This window comes from Hippoglossus stenolepis, chromosome 13 (genome assembly GCF_022539355.2).
Source record: "Hippoglossus stenolepis isolate QCI-W04-F060 chromosome 13, HSTE1.2, whole genome shotgun sequence".
Taxonomy (NCBI): Eukaryota; Metazoa; Chordata; class Actinopteri; order Pleuronectiformes; family Pleuronectidae; genus Hippoglossus; species Hippoglossus stenolepis.
Genome location: NC_061495.1, coordinates 24,070,090 through 24,087,964, shown reverse-complemented (window position 1 = coordinate 24,087,964; position 17,875 = coordinate 24,070,090). Strand labels below are relative to the sequence as shown.

General features: G+C 41.0%; 1 protein-coding gene across 1 annotated transcript in view; it reads left to right on the top strand.

Moving 5' to 3' along the window:
* tmprss3a (transmembrane serine protease 3a) overlaps positions 1 to 17,875 on the top strand; it is a 50,437-nt gene that overhangs the window by 23,333 nt on the left and 9,229 nt on the right. Inside the window, exons 5-10 of the mRNA XM_047342698.1 lie at positions 258 to 371; positions 1,600 to 1,723; positions 3,488 to 3,607; positions 13,170 to 13,216; positions 15,383 to 15,548; positions 17,303 to 17,472. Coding sequence (XP_047198654.1) covers positions 258 to 371; positions 1,600 to 1,723; positions 3,488 to 3,607; positions 13,170 to 13,216; positions 15,383 to 15,548; positions 17,303 to 17,472 — 741 coding nt within the window. The remainder of the gene's footprint in view (positions 1 to 257; positions 372 to 1,599; positions 1,724 to 3,487; positions 3,608 to 13,169; positions 13,217 to 15,382; positions 15,549 to 17,302; positions 17,473 to 17,875) is intronic.

Below are 17,875 nucleotides of genomic sequence, written 5' to 3'. Positions count from 1 at the left end.
GCACCGCTCTCTTCATGACAAACGGATGTCCTTATATGGAGAATTAGTAAATAATAAAGTTCCTTTCCTCTTCCTTCCTTCCTTCCTTCCTTCCTTCCTTCCTTCCTTCTTGTATTACAATCAACCTAAACTGTGCTGACGCCGACTCCATTTATGAGAAATGCACTTGATATTGGTCCTCTTTTGGTCTTTAAATTATTGTGAAACAAATGTATCTTTTAACTTTGTTTGACCTGCTTCACTATGTGTATCTACAGTGGGTCTGAGCTGTGTGGGAAGGTTTCGTTGTGGCTCATCTCAGTGCATCAGCTCCTCAGCTCAGTGTGATGGAGAGGTGGACTGTGACAATGGAGAGGATGAGCTCGGCTGTGGTGAGACACACATACACACATACAGTATAAACACACAGGACTAGATGTGTATTATCGATGACTGAATCTGCTGTTTGTAAACCAATCTCTCTCATTTAGTCATGGCAAATATGTATCAGAATACAACAACAACCCTCTATTTTCCTAAACTATCATATTTCTTCTTCTTCTTCTTCTTCTTCTTGTTATTATTATTATAACAATAAAGTGAATTTGGTTAGCACCAAAAGCAATGTTACAAAGTGCTTCTTACACAATAAACAATAAAAGCAGAGATACAGGGGAAAAAAATCAAACTTGTCAACATGTCGTTTGTCTGAACAGTTGCCATGAATATCTAAGGCCAAATATGATCTGTTGGGTTTCTCTATATAAAAATTCTTAAGGTATGTAAAGTGCCTTGAGATAATTTAAATTATATATTAAAGTATATTAAAGTCCACCCACTGCTAACAGGGGATAAGGACAACTCATATAGCACCAAAACGGAGATAGTGTTTTTAGAATATAAATATCCAACACCCTAATTATTACCAATGGCAATCAAAATATATTCAACCAACCCAAACAAGGCTGGTGAACTATACAAAATAAATAGCCACTCCACTTAATTTGACAGAGCTAGCTGTTCTAGCGACTTTTCCCAGAAAATTAGAAAAAACACCCACTAAAAGAAAAGGTTGAAAACAAAAATCCCTGCTCACTGCAACAGGGCCACTGGGGAACTCAGCACATCAAATCCAGATTATTTTATCTTTCCTGTCATCGAAAAAATTGAAAACTAGGATATAGCAGCACTTACCAAGCTATGGAAAAGAGAAGATTAATAACTATTCCAAACAATTAGCCACCTAAAATAGAAGAAAGGGTTAACAAACCACTTTTATGAATTTGATAGAAGGTCTTAAGGATAGGTAGAAGGATATAAATAAAACACAACAAAAATGTATTCAGAGTTAAGCAAGTTATAACTAGACGTTTTGGTGAAATATACATCTCTAAATACCTCCACCTTTACAATATGGCAACCGCGTAGACACGTCACAGTGACATACAGCAGTGGCCAATGAGGTTTCTACATTTCTATATAATAATGGCCTGGTAGTTGCTTGCTTTGCCTGTTTGGAAATCAAACTTGAACCTTTCAAACATGACTTTTGGCAAGTAATTCATATGTCTCTCTCTGTCTGTTTACCTGTCTGTCTGTCTGTTGATGTCTGAATGTCAGTGCGTTTAAGTGGGAAGAGCTCCGTGCTGCAGGTCCAGAAAGGGGGTTTATGGAGGACAGTCTGCTCAGAGGACTGGAACAACTGGCTGGGTGTCTCTGCCTGCAAGCAGCTGGGATACTCAAGGTCCTGGCTGGAAATGAAATCTCTTGGTTTACTTTTTCTTTTTTATCTGTATGTTATCTGTATGTTATTTGTATGTGATAGCAGATTTGTCCTTGTGCCCACTTTTTGTTCAACCTGTTTTCTTTACCTGGACACTCCTGCTCCTTGTTCAGAACTCTTTTTTACAGCTTAGAAACATTAGCCCACTTGTATACTGGTTCTTCATGCTGGTCCGGAGTAAAATGTCTCATCAACTATTAGATGGATAATCAAGTGGTTTTGTAGAGACCACAAGTTAAATCCTTGTGACATTTATTTAAGACTTCATGTGCAGAGTAGTCTCAACTACCTTGATTTAGGCAACAGCATGACGTTTTCTCTGCCAGGCCAAACATTACTCATAGTAACATTTCTAATCAATTTTCTTCCATCCAGAAGTTTGGTTATTGGTGTGTATGCTTCCAGGGGACTTGTAAGTCATTGGGTATAGTGCTCAGTGGTATACTCTTAATTTATGACACTGATTATTTCAAAAGCAGCCCATCCAGCAAATGATAAACGTCATGTGTTATAAACAGTGACATGTAGAATAACTCATGTAATGCATAAAATGGCCCAAGAGTATTTGCACATTAACACTTAACAGTGTACGCCGGAGTGTGCCACCATCATAAAATCAACATTATTTGACAAGGGGTTTGCCAATATTACAAATTTTACCATATAAATAACTCCCCTGCATGTTATTAACATAATTTACAAGGTTCTGCTATTAAATAGTGCTTACCATGGTTGATATCTTCACTTTTATTGCATGTTGGCTATTTCAGAAGTCTATTTAGCATTAATACAATCTTCAGACCTAAGTTAACAACTTTTAAAAATAAAAGCTCTGTAATTCCACTGAACACATTACAGCAACAATTGTGCTTGTCTGTCTGCATATTTCACTTATCGACTTGTCGACTTCACATCTGGCATGTGTATTCTTAGTGGTCATGAGAAGTGCAGTGACAAATTTTGGTCCGATTTGGACAGGTGATACGTTCAATATCAATAAACATTGTACAAGCAAGCTAACAGTGCTGTCTAGCAGTCAGAGTGTGAGTGGGGTGGGGGGGCGCATGGGGGCAGCACACCTTAACAGTCAGTCTACGGACCCAGTTTAACATGTCTTCTTCCACATCTTCTAATAAACCACAGCAGTGGTTGGCAACTGGAGCAAACCACGGGTCCAAATTGCCGTAAGACTATTTCGATAATGTGTTTCATTTTATTCCACCATATTGGACTGACATTTACAGGAGTGACAGGAGCTGATCTCCATCAAAACAACATTCACAGTCTGTGAGAAAAGAAAGTGTGAATCAGAGAATAACTTTCTCTTTAGCAAGTTATTTTCAAAGTAAAAACACAGCGTTTGTTTTGTAGAGAAACCAGGTTGAATGAACACAACGTTTTCTAACTTCACTCTGCACCACACACTGTATATAAAAAGCTCTGCACACAACATCCACAACACAAACAATAAAAAAGTGACAGGATATTGTAGAACTATTTGGGAGGACTCACAAATGGGAAGGAAAAAATTCTGAAACAGCTCCAGAGCATTAACACAGGACAAGCAACCAGTCCATCATAAACAGGCAGGTTTATAATGGGCACTGCACTGGTGTTTTAAGTGAAATTAACTATAAGTGGTATCACTTTTATGTAAGTGGAATGCAGCTGTTAATGCCTTCACATGCAGTCTCATCTTTAGCTGTACATTCTCTGTCATGTCAGGTATGTGGAGTCGTTCTTCGTTTCTCTAACATCCATTGAGCAAGAACTTCAGCACAACCTGGTGTCCATCAGCCTGAATAAGTCACGGATCATCAAACTCCAGAACACCACAACCCTCAGGTACAAAGCACCTCCACATCTGAACAAAGGAAAAAGAATGCAGACTAATTGTTCTAATGGTCAATTTCATACATTTGCTCAAAAATCCTGGTGTTTTTAAAAGGTTTATACAGAATAATAAACATATATTGCTCAAAACAGTACTCATTGCATGATGGGAGTTCCCCCAGCATTCTAGGCCTATAGCAGTATAACTAAGGGATGGTTCAGGACTCACCTGAGCCGGACCTATTTTTTTTTTAATATAGGGCAAGATGTTGAATATCTCTTGTACGTTTGTAGGTCTTCTGCATAATTTAGGATACCAACTAACCGTAGATGTTAAATGGTAAATGGTTTTGTATTTATACTTTTCTAGTCTTGATGACCACTCAAAGCGCTTTACAGTACAGTTTTTTACATTCACCCATTCACACACACATTCATACAGTGCATATATTAGCAGCACTTTGTTGTTCTATGAGGGGCAATTCAGGGTTCAGCATCTTGCCCAAGGACACTTCGGCATTCAGATGGGGAAGACTGGGGATCAAACTGCCGACCTTCAGGTTGGAGGACGACCGCTCTACCTCAGCCACAGCCATTAGCAGATGTTATTGGCCACCATTGGATGTTAGGGACATAACTTCCCTTAGTAACTTAGTGTCATCAAGTGTTCTGGCGGCCGAACTTGAGGGTACGCTGATGCTAAAGATATATATGACTGGCTACTGGCTTGTATGGCAGTACTATGAAAGCCATGTGGCCTGCTCAGTAGATCAGACATCATTACCTCTAAGCCTTTTTAAAATCAATGCTTTCCAATTTAAGAACATAGGACAAGATGGTACGTTTTGCCGCATTAATTAATGCCTATTGCCAGTTGATGTTATCGGATGTGAGTGACCACCAGCGGATGTTAGGGACATATCTTCAGTTGTGTACCTTAGAATCATCAGGGGTTTCAGCCTTTTTATCACAAGACACCCTCTTTTAAGGCAGGCCCACCACAGATTGATCAGATCTGAGTGCATGTCCCTAGCATATTGGGGACCAGTTGGGATCTTTCGTCCTGATCCAGAGCCATTGGCTGTAGCGTTCTGCAGTGTGTGATGTTTCATTTTATGGTTTGGCGCAGGGTTGTCCATGGATCTCCAGATATTTGAGCAACCTGATGGTGGATGTTGCAATGAAACCCCTGCAGCAAACCTCCACAGGGCAAACTATTGCTTTCTAGCCACGTTGCTCTGTCTCAAATGCCATGTCTGCATACTGCAGCCATTTCCCCTCATTCGCTTCTTCAATATTATACTCCCAGGTAGGGAGTTTAGAACCAAATCCAAAATGCCAAATACTGGGTACCCGTAAAAAACTGATTTTGGTTCTGCTTATCGGTTCCTAAACTGCATGTATCTGCCAGGACCTGCCTATGTGACTACGTCATGCACCACGCAACAGCCTGTCCATTTGTTTAGACGCGACCTAGCATGCATGGTTAACATGGCTAAGATGAGCCGCGATAAACGGTCAAAAGTGTGGCTTTACTTTACTTTAAAAAAGACAACGACGAAAAGGCAACGTGCAATGCATGCGGGAAGCTCACCAAACATTTAAGGCAGCACGACATCGATCTGAAAGACTGTTCAGCGTTTAATGTCCTGCGGTCCCGAGCCTGAGTGTGTCATCTTCAGCTAGCCCTAGTACTGTAGCACCTCGCTAGCACCTCCAGGGAGAGCGAGCCGTGATGGCTCCATGGTATTCAAGGGAAACCTGACAAACATGACTTGTATGATTTATGTCAGTAGGTTTCCTATTAATATGACGTACAACAAGCAGCTAAAAACATTATTATCCACAAATGGTTCAACTGCTACTGATTTCCACTGTGTTGTTATAGAATATATGAGAGATTAATATTTATCAGAGATCTTAAAGTTGACAGTTATTGATGTAACATTAATTTACAGGGACAATTAGAACATTTTCTTCTACTAATTATCCACAAATACGACTATGTGTTGTTAATGGTTAATTTAAACACTTTTAAGGCAAAAAGTTTCAACATTGCCTCTATCTCAGTTACTACTAATTTACACAGTTGGGTTAAAAACATTGAGCATGTCTGATGAGGCTCTGAGATGAGTTGTGTGGGTTTTCTTTTGTAATGTTGCCTGTCTACCACAAGGCATTACCACTGCTGCCCCAGTGTAACATGAAGCACAGCTACTGTGCATCGGTCCAGTCCAATAAAGATATTTTTGTTATCTCAACATTTGACCTCTTTTTTTTTTTTACCATTTTGGAATCAAAATGGGGAACCGATAAAAAACGGAATCGATAAGCAGAATTGGAATCGATAAAATCTAAACGATACCCAACCCTACACCCAGGGTACTGCCAATTCTGCCAAGTAGAAGTAGATGGGACTGTAAGCCGCCAGCCCACGTCAGCCAACATCTCCCAGTCTCGGGCTTGCTCCATCTGACCACTATTGGGCAGTGGAGGAGGCCCTCTCTGTCCCTGTTCCCCCCTCACGGACAAATGTTGTCCTTTGAACTGTGTTTGATGTTTTTGATGGCAAGGCATTGGTAGCAGTTTTCTTTGTTTCTATTGTTGCTGCAAGGTATTTGAGTACCTGGTTATGTCTCCACATATACCTACCTTGGGAGAGACTTATTTTACAACCAGTGAGGATGTGCCTGAGGGTAGCTGGAGTTGAGCATAGTGGGCAGAATGGATCTTTGTTCAGCCACTGCTGTAGGTTTTTGGGTGAGGGAAGGACATCATAGGTTGCTCTAAGCAGGAAACTAATCCTGCTTGCTTCCATTCCCCACAGGTCCTTTCAGCTGATCCAACTTCTAACTTATCGCTATACTCTCCCATTTCATCCATAGCCCTTCTTTTGCTTGAGTGACAGCCTTTTCACATTTTTCTGCCTCTTCTTGGTGCCAGATTTCCATGACTACCAATTTCCGCTGCAGAATTCCCTGTAGAACAAGTTGCCTTGTTCTACTTTGACCTGGCCCAAACCTCCTCTTCCCTGTTGAACATGGCCCACAATGTCACCGTGCTGGAGTGCTGCTTTTGCCTGTTGAGTTGCTTCTTTTGGTGTCCATTTCCGTCCTGTTGTCAGTGATGGTCCAACAGCCTCTATAGATGTGTCTCAGGACTCTCAGAGGGTCCTCTCCAGCCTTGTTTTGGTGCATTTAAACTCCTCTACGAGACTTGAGATAGGCAGCTCGAGGATCCCGTGTCCATACAGGCCGATGTTGCTCAGACATCTTGGGACTCTTAACCACTTTCTCACATAGGAGTTGATCATTCTCTCCATGTTCTCAACTCTTGTGATAGGAATGTCAACTACTGTAAGTGGCCAAATAAATCTTTAAGCACCACTGTTTACATCCAGCTGGACCTGCTTTCAGTCTTTGAGGCTTTTTATAGGTTTCTCCGACTTTTGGAATGGGTTCTCCATTAATGTAGAACCTATGGTCTGATCTCTTACCTTTGCTTCTTGATTTTGATGGATTGTTCCTCATTCTGGCCCATGCAATGTTTGCTTCAAGTTTCCCTAGCAACTTTTTGGTGCATGGTTCGGTTGTGGTCAGGGTTGTCCTGTCATCCATGTAGGCCTTGATTGGTATTAATCGGACCCCCGACTTTTGTCACTCGCCACCTACTACATTTTGAAGGGAGGGGAGATAGTGCAGCCAGCCATGATGCCCACTTCAAGACGCTTCCATATAGTGGTAAAATCTGGTGTTGTGAAGCAGAATTGCAGATCTTCAAAGTAGGCTTTAACCAAATTTATGATGGGCTCTGGTACTTTGGACGAGTCGAAAAAAGACCAGAGGACACTATGTGGTACTGACCCAAATGCATTAGCAAGATCGAGGAAGATGACATGTAGATCTCTCTTCTCACTCTTGGCTGATTGGATTTGGTGCCAGACCATGCTAGTGTGTTCTAAACATCCCGAAAACCCTGGAATTCCAGCTTTTTGTGTACCCTGTACAGGTCACCGTTTGGGCCTGGGTCTGATGTTGCTTTTGTCCGCCTCACTGTGTTCACCGATTCTTTCCATTTCAGAGGGCCTAACTATAGGCTTTGTCAAAAAGGAACATTTTAAGTTTAACCTTAAATGCAGAGATGGTGTCTGCCTCCCGGTGCCGATGGTTCCACAGGAGAGGAGCCTGGTAGCTGAAGGCTCTACCTCCTGTTCTACTCTTTCAGATTCTTGGAATCACAGTAGAGCCTGTATTTGGGAGTGAAGTGATCTATTGGGGCAATACAGTGCTATATGCACTTTAATATAAAATGGGGCTTGATTATTCAGGGCTTCGTATGTAAAGAGCAGGATTTTGAACTCTATTCTGAATTTTACAGGGAGCTAATGCAGAGAAGCTAAGACAGGAGTAATATGGTCTCTCCTTCTAGTTCCTGTCAGCACTCGTGCTGCAGCATTTTGGACCAGCTGGAGGTTTTTTACTGACTTACTGGGGCATCCTGATAATAAAGAATTACAATAAACCAGTCTAGAGATAACAAATGCATAGACTAGTTTCTCAGCATCCTTTTGAGACAGGATGTTTAATAATAAGGCTGTCCTAGAGACTTGTTTTATGTGTGAGTCTACTGACATGTCCTTGTCTAACATACCTCCAAGGTTCCTCACAGTAAAGCTGGGGGCCAAACTAATAAATTCCAAGGTGACTATCTGGTCAGACAATGTTTCTCTGAGGTGTTAGCACCAAGCACAATGACTTCAGTTTTGTCTGAATTTAGAAGTAAAAAGTTATAGTTCATCCAGGCATCTCTAAGACATTCCTGAAGTTTAACTAAAGCTGCTTTCAGATATGTACTGAACTCCTGAGAGCCTCCACATTTTCTCCGGAGAAGGTGTATGTGTGAACGCAAATGTCCAAGACAGAGCCTCCGGACTTTCTGCAGACTTTCTCTGCCTTGCCCCTACTATTAAATGAAACCTATTATGCTTGTTTTTGGGATTTATAATTTTTATTTGTGGCACCAAATTTTAAAAGGTTTACAGGCTCCAAAGTTCAGAAAATGCTTTAGTTTCTTTATTCTGTTCATTGCTTCAGCAACAGAAGACTGAATTTAGCTCCTGACCCATCTATAGAAAGCACAGCCTGCTGTGATTGGCCAGCTGCTGATGAGTTCAGGTATGTCAGGGCGAAAGGAAGTTGTGAACAGACGACGCTACAATTTAAAACAACATTGATGATTATTTTTTAATTATACTGGGGTAATTAATCACCCCGCTGTGTTTTAGTAAATAGGGAAACTGTGTACACCGGGGGGACTTTAGCTTGGTTGTAATCTGTGCAGTGATTTGATCTTCAGCACCGGAAGGCAGCACCAAAAACGAAACATAACTCTTATTACAAACCTTTTATTATACAGTCTATGTTACAAACGCAGCTCGCTCCTCCTCCCTCCTCTCGGACCAGCTTAGGTCAAACTTTGCCGTCGTCTGACTAGCCGCAGGGCATGTATTATGCTAATGACCCCAATCTTACTTATAGTTGAGGTGGAGGTATTCAAAACTCTGCAAGGAGGCGTTTCAGCAGCCTCTGGAAAAGTGTTTACTGTGAGATAGAAGAGCTCCCTCTGCTGCAGACTTTGGGATTTTGAGCCATGCACACTGCCTACATTCACAAAACACATATACAACCCACTACAGTAGCCATTCGCAAACTTAAGAATGCCACGGCCCAATTTGAAAACTGAAAAATTCGTGTATATATGATTCACAAATAGGACTAGAATCAACTATTTCCATACATATTATTTATTTCATAGCCAGAATAATTCTATTTGAACATGGGTATATGCAGTGCAAATCCAATTATGGGACAAAACATAGCGCTGTCTCAAAAGTCAACATTTTTTCTGTAATAATCCATCCACATTTAAGCTTAACAATTTGCGAAGCAACAAATGTAAAACATTAAGTACAAAAAGTGGATTGTTAAAATTATAGTCTTGCTCTTTGTATAACAGAGCACTTACACATAAAATATCACAACAATAATATTGGGAAAAAGAAAAACACACATTTGCGGCCAACCAAATATACTTGAGGTGTTTAAGGCCCCCTGAAAAAAACTCACTCTCACAAATCCATAAACTGACATTAACACTGGATTTACTCCAGTCTGAGACCTCAAGCAGTTTATCTCGATATACTTGATATTGAATCACACCTCATGTAAAAATTGTGTCGCCTGTAACTCACCAGGGGTGATGTTGCCGCATAGCGGCTGTCAAAGTTTTGATGTCCGGCTGAATGGACGTCAACTTCAGGTGGAGATCAAGCTCAATATCCAGTCTGTTCCTGTACTTTGTCTTTAAAGCCACAAGTGCTGAAAATCCAGACTCACACAGATAAGTTGTGGCAAAAAGCATAATAAACATCAATGCCTTCCTGGACAGATCAGTATATTCCAAGTACACATGCAAAAATGTGTCAGGTGCTTCTGTGAGAAGATCAGCTTCAAAGCAGTATCACAAGATAAATACACAAGTCTGTCCTGCTCTCTGGAACTGAGGCCTGTGATAGCATCCTCATGTCGTTCTCATAGAAAAAAAAGGGCTGCTAATAGATGCACTGTATGAATGTTAGTGTGAATGGGTGAATGGCAAAAAACGGTATTCTTAAGCGTCATCAAGACTAGAAAAGCGTTATATAAATACAGACCATTTAACATGATGCTTCTAACGATAGACACAAAAATTTAAAAAAAAAGGGAATTTATATATCTCTGGGTGAAAAAGTGGTGTCATACATGTAGAAGACACAAACAAAGTTGTCAGAGAGTTTTTTTATTATTATTTTTGTCTGAAGCCATTAAAAGTTCATCTGTAACCGTGCTGCTTCTGTGCTGGATTCTAAATCCTGATTGAAATTCTTCAAAGACCCTGCAAACACTTGGTATAAACATGTGAATTGTGTGATTTGATCACAAGTAGACAGCTCTAAGTACAGATGTGAACGCACTTAGATCGGATAGCGATCTGATCACGCTAGACCACATTCAGATGTGTTAAGCAATGTGAATGTGAATCTGTTCTGGGCTACATAAGGAGCGCCTACTCAGCTGACGTCCTCTGACCCGCTGCAGTTTCACTATGAACTGAACCTATTTTTACTTGTATCTTTGCCCATACACTGATTTATTTGTGGCCAACGCCAAAACATTTTTCTTCACTGTAGCTGCACGAGGTTCATTCAGCACCTCCTGACTCTTCTCTCTCTCATGCCAACACACTGAAACAGTGAGACTGGTCACTCAGACTGTGTAAACATAATTTGGTCTGAACTAACACATATGATGAATACGGGTTAATTTGCAACCAGAGTAGGGAGGTGAGATCCGATTACAAGTGGTCACAGGAGACACATTCAGGACGCATTGTAATGCCAGATGTGGACAGCGCTGAGTACGTACTCAGCGCTGTCCACTTGTGATCGGATGTTAATGTTAATACCAGTCCCAAACAGGGTACAACAGACCATTCTTGTGCAAATAATCACAAGACTGGTTTGCAACTGTTTTTTCAAGGATTTTACAAATGAGGGGAAGGTTGGATATTGGTCTATATATAGCTTAAATATCTGGGTCAAGATTTTGCTTAATTACTGCTACCTGATTAGCCTTCAGTACACAGCCACTTAATAGGGATATATAAATCTGATTTAATATAGAACTTTTGAGAAGATGAAAAACTACATTGAGAGTCCAAAAACTTCCTTAAAAAGTCTGAAGCTTATGTGTACAATTTTTGGGTGGTGTTTATTTTATAAATGATTATCTGTTATAACTTGAAATGATCTTGTCATAACAGGAAAAACATCTTGTTATTGCAAAAACTGTACACATTATTACCTTGTTACATCACAGGGCACTATATCACCTTGTTTTACCAGCACAAGGCCTAATGTTACAGAATAGGAGTGGAAGTGGAAAGGCTCAAAGCAAAAGCTAAATTCAAAAGTAAATTGTGTTAAAGGTTTATTGATAATGAAATAATACTTCATTTGTAACTTGTTTTTATAGCTCCTCATATTTGTAAATTCTTTTTTGTTTTCATTTTAGATATCAAATGTTTTATTGCTGTTTTCATGATACTTGAAACATTTTTGGGACAATATGTGATTGCTTTAATGGAAGTATTTTAAAAATATTTTTGTTCTTCCGCTCTACAAGAGAAAGACTTCAAGCATAGTTGATTTGGTAAACGTATGATTGATTAACTTCCCCACCCCTGATAAAGAGCAGTAAGCCACATCCCTGAGACTTTCTCTCAGAAGTATATGGCCATCTCCCATGTTGTGGATAAAACAATCCCAAACCAGGCTAAACATTAAAGTGAAGTACGAATGTATCCCTCTGAATTGTAGTGTAGGAAAAATATGTCAATGAAAATTGTCTATACTTGCTTTTTGACATGCACTGAACTCCAAATAATCTCCCGGGCTATATGTGAGAACTCATGTGTCCAAATGAGAGGCTCTGGAGTTTTAACACCCAACCTAGTAAAAGCTCTGGATAATGTACTGCCTGCTTCATGCTGCGCCACCCCTCACCTGATCTCTCCAGAGATTTCTGTGTTGTGAACGAGTCTGACCACAGTATCTCCTGCTGCATTGTTATGCCTCCGTGCCAGTGATAGCCACTGGCATCATGTTTTCAGGTTTTCCACCTGTCCATCTATCCATACGTCCATCTGTCCCATTCTCGTGAATGCAACATCTCAACATCGCCTTGAGGGAATTCTTCAAACTTGTACAAACTTTCACTTTCCACTCAAAGATGAACTGATTAGATTTTGGTGGTCAAATGTCAAATGTCAAGGTAACGGTGGCCTATCAAAGCACAACTTTTGATCAGTTGTCACATGGACTCAAAGATTAAGTGATTAGATTTCAGTGGTCAGAGGTAAAGGTTGCATTGACCTTATATGAATCTGGAATAAAAATGATGTAGAAATATGAAGACAGAAACTGCACCGCTTGGTGGAGGCATACAACCGCAGTGCAGTAGTTCTAGTTCATATGTGAAAGGCAAACTCTGGAGAAAGTCTGGACCCAATTGTGTGGACATCCAGAGTTCATTTCTAAAAACGGCTCAATTTTGACAGAGCATTTCTAATTTAACTGTTATGGTACTGACTCCTTATTTATAATCCCTGAAGTTCAATGTGAAAAGCTGGTACAAATATTGTTAAATTGTTATTGCAGTATACAGTCTTTGATTTGACAGTCGGTTGTTGACTACGCACAGACACTGATAAATCTAATATTTCATCATATATTGCACTAAATCATCACACTATTTAGACATCTTGAAATTCCAAAGCTTTGCATGAGGAAATCCCCTACCCCTGAATATCCCTGCTCTATAAAAATGATTATTTTCTATATGCATTTGAACCTTCTGTATTCTGCAATTTTTTCCTGATATGTAAAGTGCCTGGATATTAACATCTTATCTTATCATACTCCAAAGATTACTTGGTTCCTCTGTGGTTTTGACCTCCATCTCCTGTGTCATCACAGTAAGACTCAGTGCAGCTCAGGGAGGGTGACCACTCTGAAATGTCTGGGTGAGAAAACATATTGAAGACTGAGTGATCTATCTTCTTGTCCTGGCTCTTTTTTACTTTAAGATAGAGTTTATGGGCTCTTGCATGTGTGTATGGTCTTGCATGCTTGCACTGTATATGTGTGTGATTCTTCTGTGTTTGTTCTGACAAGTGGTTTCTATCCTTTTTTTAACTCAGTCAGAATAACTCATTGCTGTAATTCATGATGTCCATGTGAAATCCTTTATAATTCTATTTGAGTTTATTGTAATTACATAAGTGTGTGCATTTATTTGTTTATGTTGCTTGAGTGATTCTCTTTTTGCATGCACCGTCGATTGATACTGATCTTTTGGTTCAAGACTGCTCTTAACTTGGATCAATATTTATAAGCTTCAATTAAAATTTTACACAAGATCAGATGACTCGTGAGGAATATAAAAATTGTTGTCAAGATTGATTAACAGATGAGGACCTAAAAACAGACTCCAAATGAGGACCTAAACTGTCTTTAATCAGACTTACTGGTATAGTGAACATATAGGCAGTTAGATCAGGCAAAGGTATCTAAAATACAAAAAAAAGAGGTAAAAGGCAAGACTTAAAGACTAAAAGTTCAATATTGAGAGTATCACGATCGATGGCAGGGCTGACAGAGAACAGAACTCAGGCAAGTGGCCCGGGGAAGGGCATACAGGCGGAGCCATTCTGGAGGACAGCCTTGGGGAGGGCATACATGCAGAGCAGTTCTGGAGGACGGCTCAGCGACTGAGCAGAGGCAGGAGACCACCGGTGAAGGCCGAACCTCTCCTGAGGCAGAGCAGGAGGCCGCCAGGGAAGGCCAAATCTCTCCTGAGGCAGAGCATGAGGCCACCTGCCAAGGCGAGAACACACGTCTTACCGAAGGCTGCTGGTGCCCAGAAGGTACAGGGACAGCTAACCGGGGACCAGCAGCTGGTGGTCACTGGTTTGCAGACTGGCAAGCAGGACCTGGATCAGGAGCAGTGGTCAGTCTAAACATCAACAGAGTTGGTCGGACCACCAACGGAGGTTTAAGAGCAGTGGCCGGTCTGATCAATGACATAGAGCTATTGACTAAGGACCAAGAAAAGGAGCTTAAATTTGCCAGTCCACCGACTAAGGGTCAGGAACAACAGTTTGAGGCGGCTGTACGGCCAACACGAAATGAGGGACAGGAGTGGCGTCAGCCAGGACAGAGTAGATATCAGCTAGGATCCCTGACGCAAGACGAGAGTAGACTCCCCACACTGGAACAGACTGTGTGTTGGTAGGGACCCTCAAATCAGGTTCTGGCTTGGTGTCACTGGCAGCCCTTTGCAGTGAGGACTCTATATATCTGGGCAGCTGAGTCTCTGTTGGTATGGGCATCTGAATTTCTGTGGCACTGGGTAGCTTGCAAGTCTGTAGGGGGTAGTTCACCGAAAAATGACTCATTATCTACTAACCACTATACCATGGGGTGGGTGAAGTGTTTGAGTCCACAAAACACTTTTGGAGTTTCAGGGATAAACAGCATTGCAGCCAAATCCAATACAGTTGAAGTAACTGGTGACTCCTTTATCGTAAAAAAACTACAGAAAAAAATGGCTCCATACTGCTCTAGGAGAGGCATTTCATGGTTTTTATACGTTTGAAGAAGTGGTCCCCAGTTACTTCAATTGTATTGGATTTCGCTGCAACACTGTTTACCCCTGAAACTCCAAAAGTGTTTTGTGGATTTATTATCTAAGCACCCCTCCATCGGCATAGTGGTGGGTAGATAATGTGTGAATTCAAATTTTTATGTAAACTATCCCTTTAAGCTTGGGCTGGCTGTTGGGAACCTGGGGCTGAGCAGTGGGCTGGCAGCTGAATAGCTGGCGTTGCTTGGAGGTTTGTCGTTTCTGTGGCCAATGGTGTCTTCTAATATATCTAGGAGTGATAGTCTAAAGAGGCCCTCTAAATGGGGATTTATCCAAGTCTGGTTCCTCTAGGTCAGAGTCAAACCAACAGTCTAGCAGTGTGCTATCAGGCTGGACACAAAGAGACTTGGAGGCTTGCTACTAGCTGACTGGGTAGCTGGTTGGGTGGCTCATATTTATAAAGGCCAGCTCAGCCCAGTGTATTTGAATTGATTTTGGGAATTGTCGAACTGTGGTATTTGACCCTTGTCATGTTTTTCTCCAGAATGCGGCTCCAGGCCTCAGTACAACACTCGTATTGTTGGCGGGAACATCTCGAAACCGGGTCAGTTCCCCTGGCAAGTCAGCCTCCACTACAGCAGTGAACACCTGTGTGGAGGCTCCATCATAACGTCACGCTGGATCCTCACTGCGGCACATTGTGTGTATGGGTGAGTCACACGATCAAACTTGAACAATCCCCAATGAGATGTTAATGTGCACATCCAAAGGAGATGCAAAATATGTAAGTTAATAATCCAAATAATAGCTCCTTATAAAGCTCCACAATCTAGTGAAATGAATATGCTTTCTCTTATAATTGATGCTTGTTGCCTAATTAGTACTCTATTTACATCACGTGGGTGGTGTTGGGATTGCATGCAGCCAGATTGCGAATAAAGGCTGAAAAGAGTACTTACATGTTCTCTGTCAGGAGATACAATCTAGCACAATTCAATGTCACTGCTACTACAGTAGCTATATAATCTCATTGGCCCATATTGGGCAGGTGTCGAAAAAAACATAAAGCAAAACTTTTAGAATTAATAAATTTGAATTTGTTAATCCAATTTTGTGATGTCACTTATCTGGTTCCAGGTGGCATTGATGTAACCGTTTATATTGTTAAAAAATACTGTTATATATTGAGGGATGTCAGGAAAATTAGGAAAATAATGAATAAATTTGTCCATATCGTCTAGACAGGCTTTCCATTGTACTTTATGAAATAGTCTTCAAAAAACTTAAATGTAAACTGGTGGTATCTGGGATAACCCTGATTATTACATTTACCGACATAGAAATGGTCAACTGTCAACCAGTCACTGAAGAAATTATGAATTTGTTGCACATAGATGCACTTTATGAATGTGTGTGTGAATGTAAAACTGTTCTGTAAAGCGCTTTGAGTGGTCATCAAGACTAGAAAAGCGCAAACCATTGGCTTCAAATACATACCATTTACCAATCAGGACTCACCTGATCCAGCCCTAGCTATAGCTTTTATTTATTTTATAAGAGGAACGTTTTAAGTCTAACCTTTAATGTAGAGATGGTGTCTGCCTCCTGAACCCAAAGTAGGAGCTGGTTCCACAGGAGAGGAGCCTGGTAGCTGAAGGTTCTACCTCTAATTCTACTCTTAGAGACTCTAGGAACCACAAGAGAGCCTGTATTTTGGGACCAACGTGATCTACATGTATGTGGACAATACAGTGTTATGAGCTCTTATATGAAGGGGCTTGATTGTAAGGGCTTTGTATGGGAGGAGCAGGATATTTAATTCTATTCTGAATTTTACAGGGAGCTAATGCAGAGAAGCTAAGACAGGGCGTGTATGTGGGGCTGTCTGATGATGTTGCCTAAAGGAATGATATATAAGGAGAAAAATGCAAGGACAGAACCTTGTGGAACTCGATGAGTAACTTTTGTGTGCATAGAGGATTCATTGTTAACATTAACAAATTGGAATCTATCTGATAAGTACGACCTTAACCAGCCTAGTGCCGAGTGTTTCTTCAATCCTGCCTGTGTTTTTCTGCGGTGAGGATCTACGCACCGTGCCAATACCCTGCCAGACTTTGTGTGTAAGGAACGTTAATTGCTCACCTGCTCCCGGTTCTGCTCATTGAGCCAGAGCCCCTGGGTCAAGTCTTAACTTTTGGAGATCTGTGACCCAGAACTGAACTGTCTGATTGCCTGCCTGCCTTTTCCTGTTTCTGCTGCTTAAGAAATTACAGGACATTGCTGTTTCACATGACTGGTGTTGTTCTGATTGGATTGTATTTTGGGAGGATTTTGTATAATTAGCAAAACATTAAACTGCAGAGAAAGGAAACTTTACTCTGTAAAAATATATTTAACTGGGCTCCTCACTTTGACTGACATGAATCCTGTGCTTCACGTCCTCTGTCCTGTCTGTAATCAGGTTTGCAGATCCATCCATGTGGGTGGTCCATGTGGGGCTGACGGAGCAACTAGTCCACGGGGCACAGTCTCTGGCTGTAGAGCAGATCATCTACCATGCACGCTATCGGCCCAAAGGACTGGATTTCGACATTGCACTGATGAAACTCACCATGCCACTTGTTTTTAATGGTACTGTTATTTAAAGTCATACTTTTCCAAGATCCTGCTGAGCATGCCACCATCCATTCATAGCGCAAAGGCTTCCAGACCTCTGCTACTGCTCCTCAGCATTTGCAGTATCAGACTCATTGGAAGTGGCCAGATGGTCAACAGTTCTCTGATCCATGAGGATCTGGGGCCCTTCTGTAGTCTTGGTCACTTCTCCTGGTTGGTAACTAATCTATGATAATATATAATGTATATCAAAGCTCATTGCTGGGTTTACATTTTTGAGTCTACAGATCCGTAGAGATAAAAAAAATTACTTAAAGCTTCAACTAGTTTTAAAATGAAAAATATTGAATTGTATTCTCTCTTTCTCTCCCCATCCCACTTCCCATCCTCCCTCCCTTTCTGTTTCTTCTCTCTGACA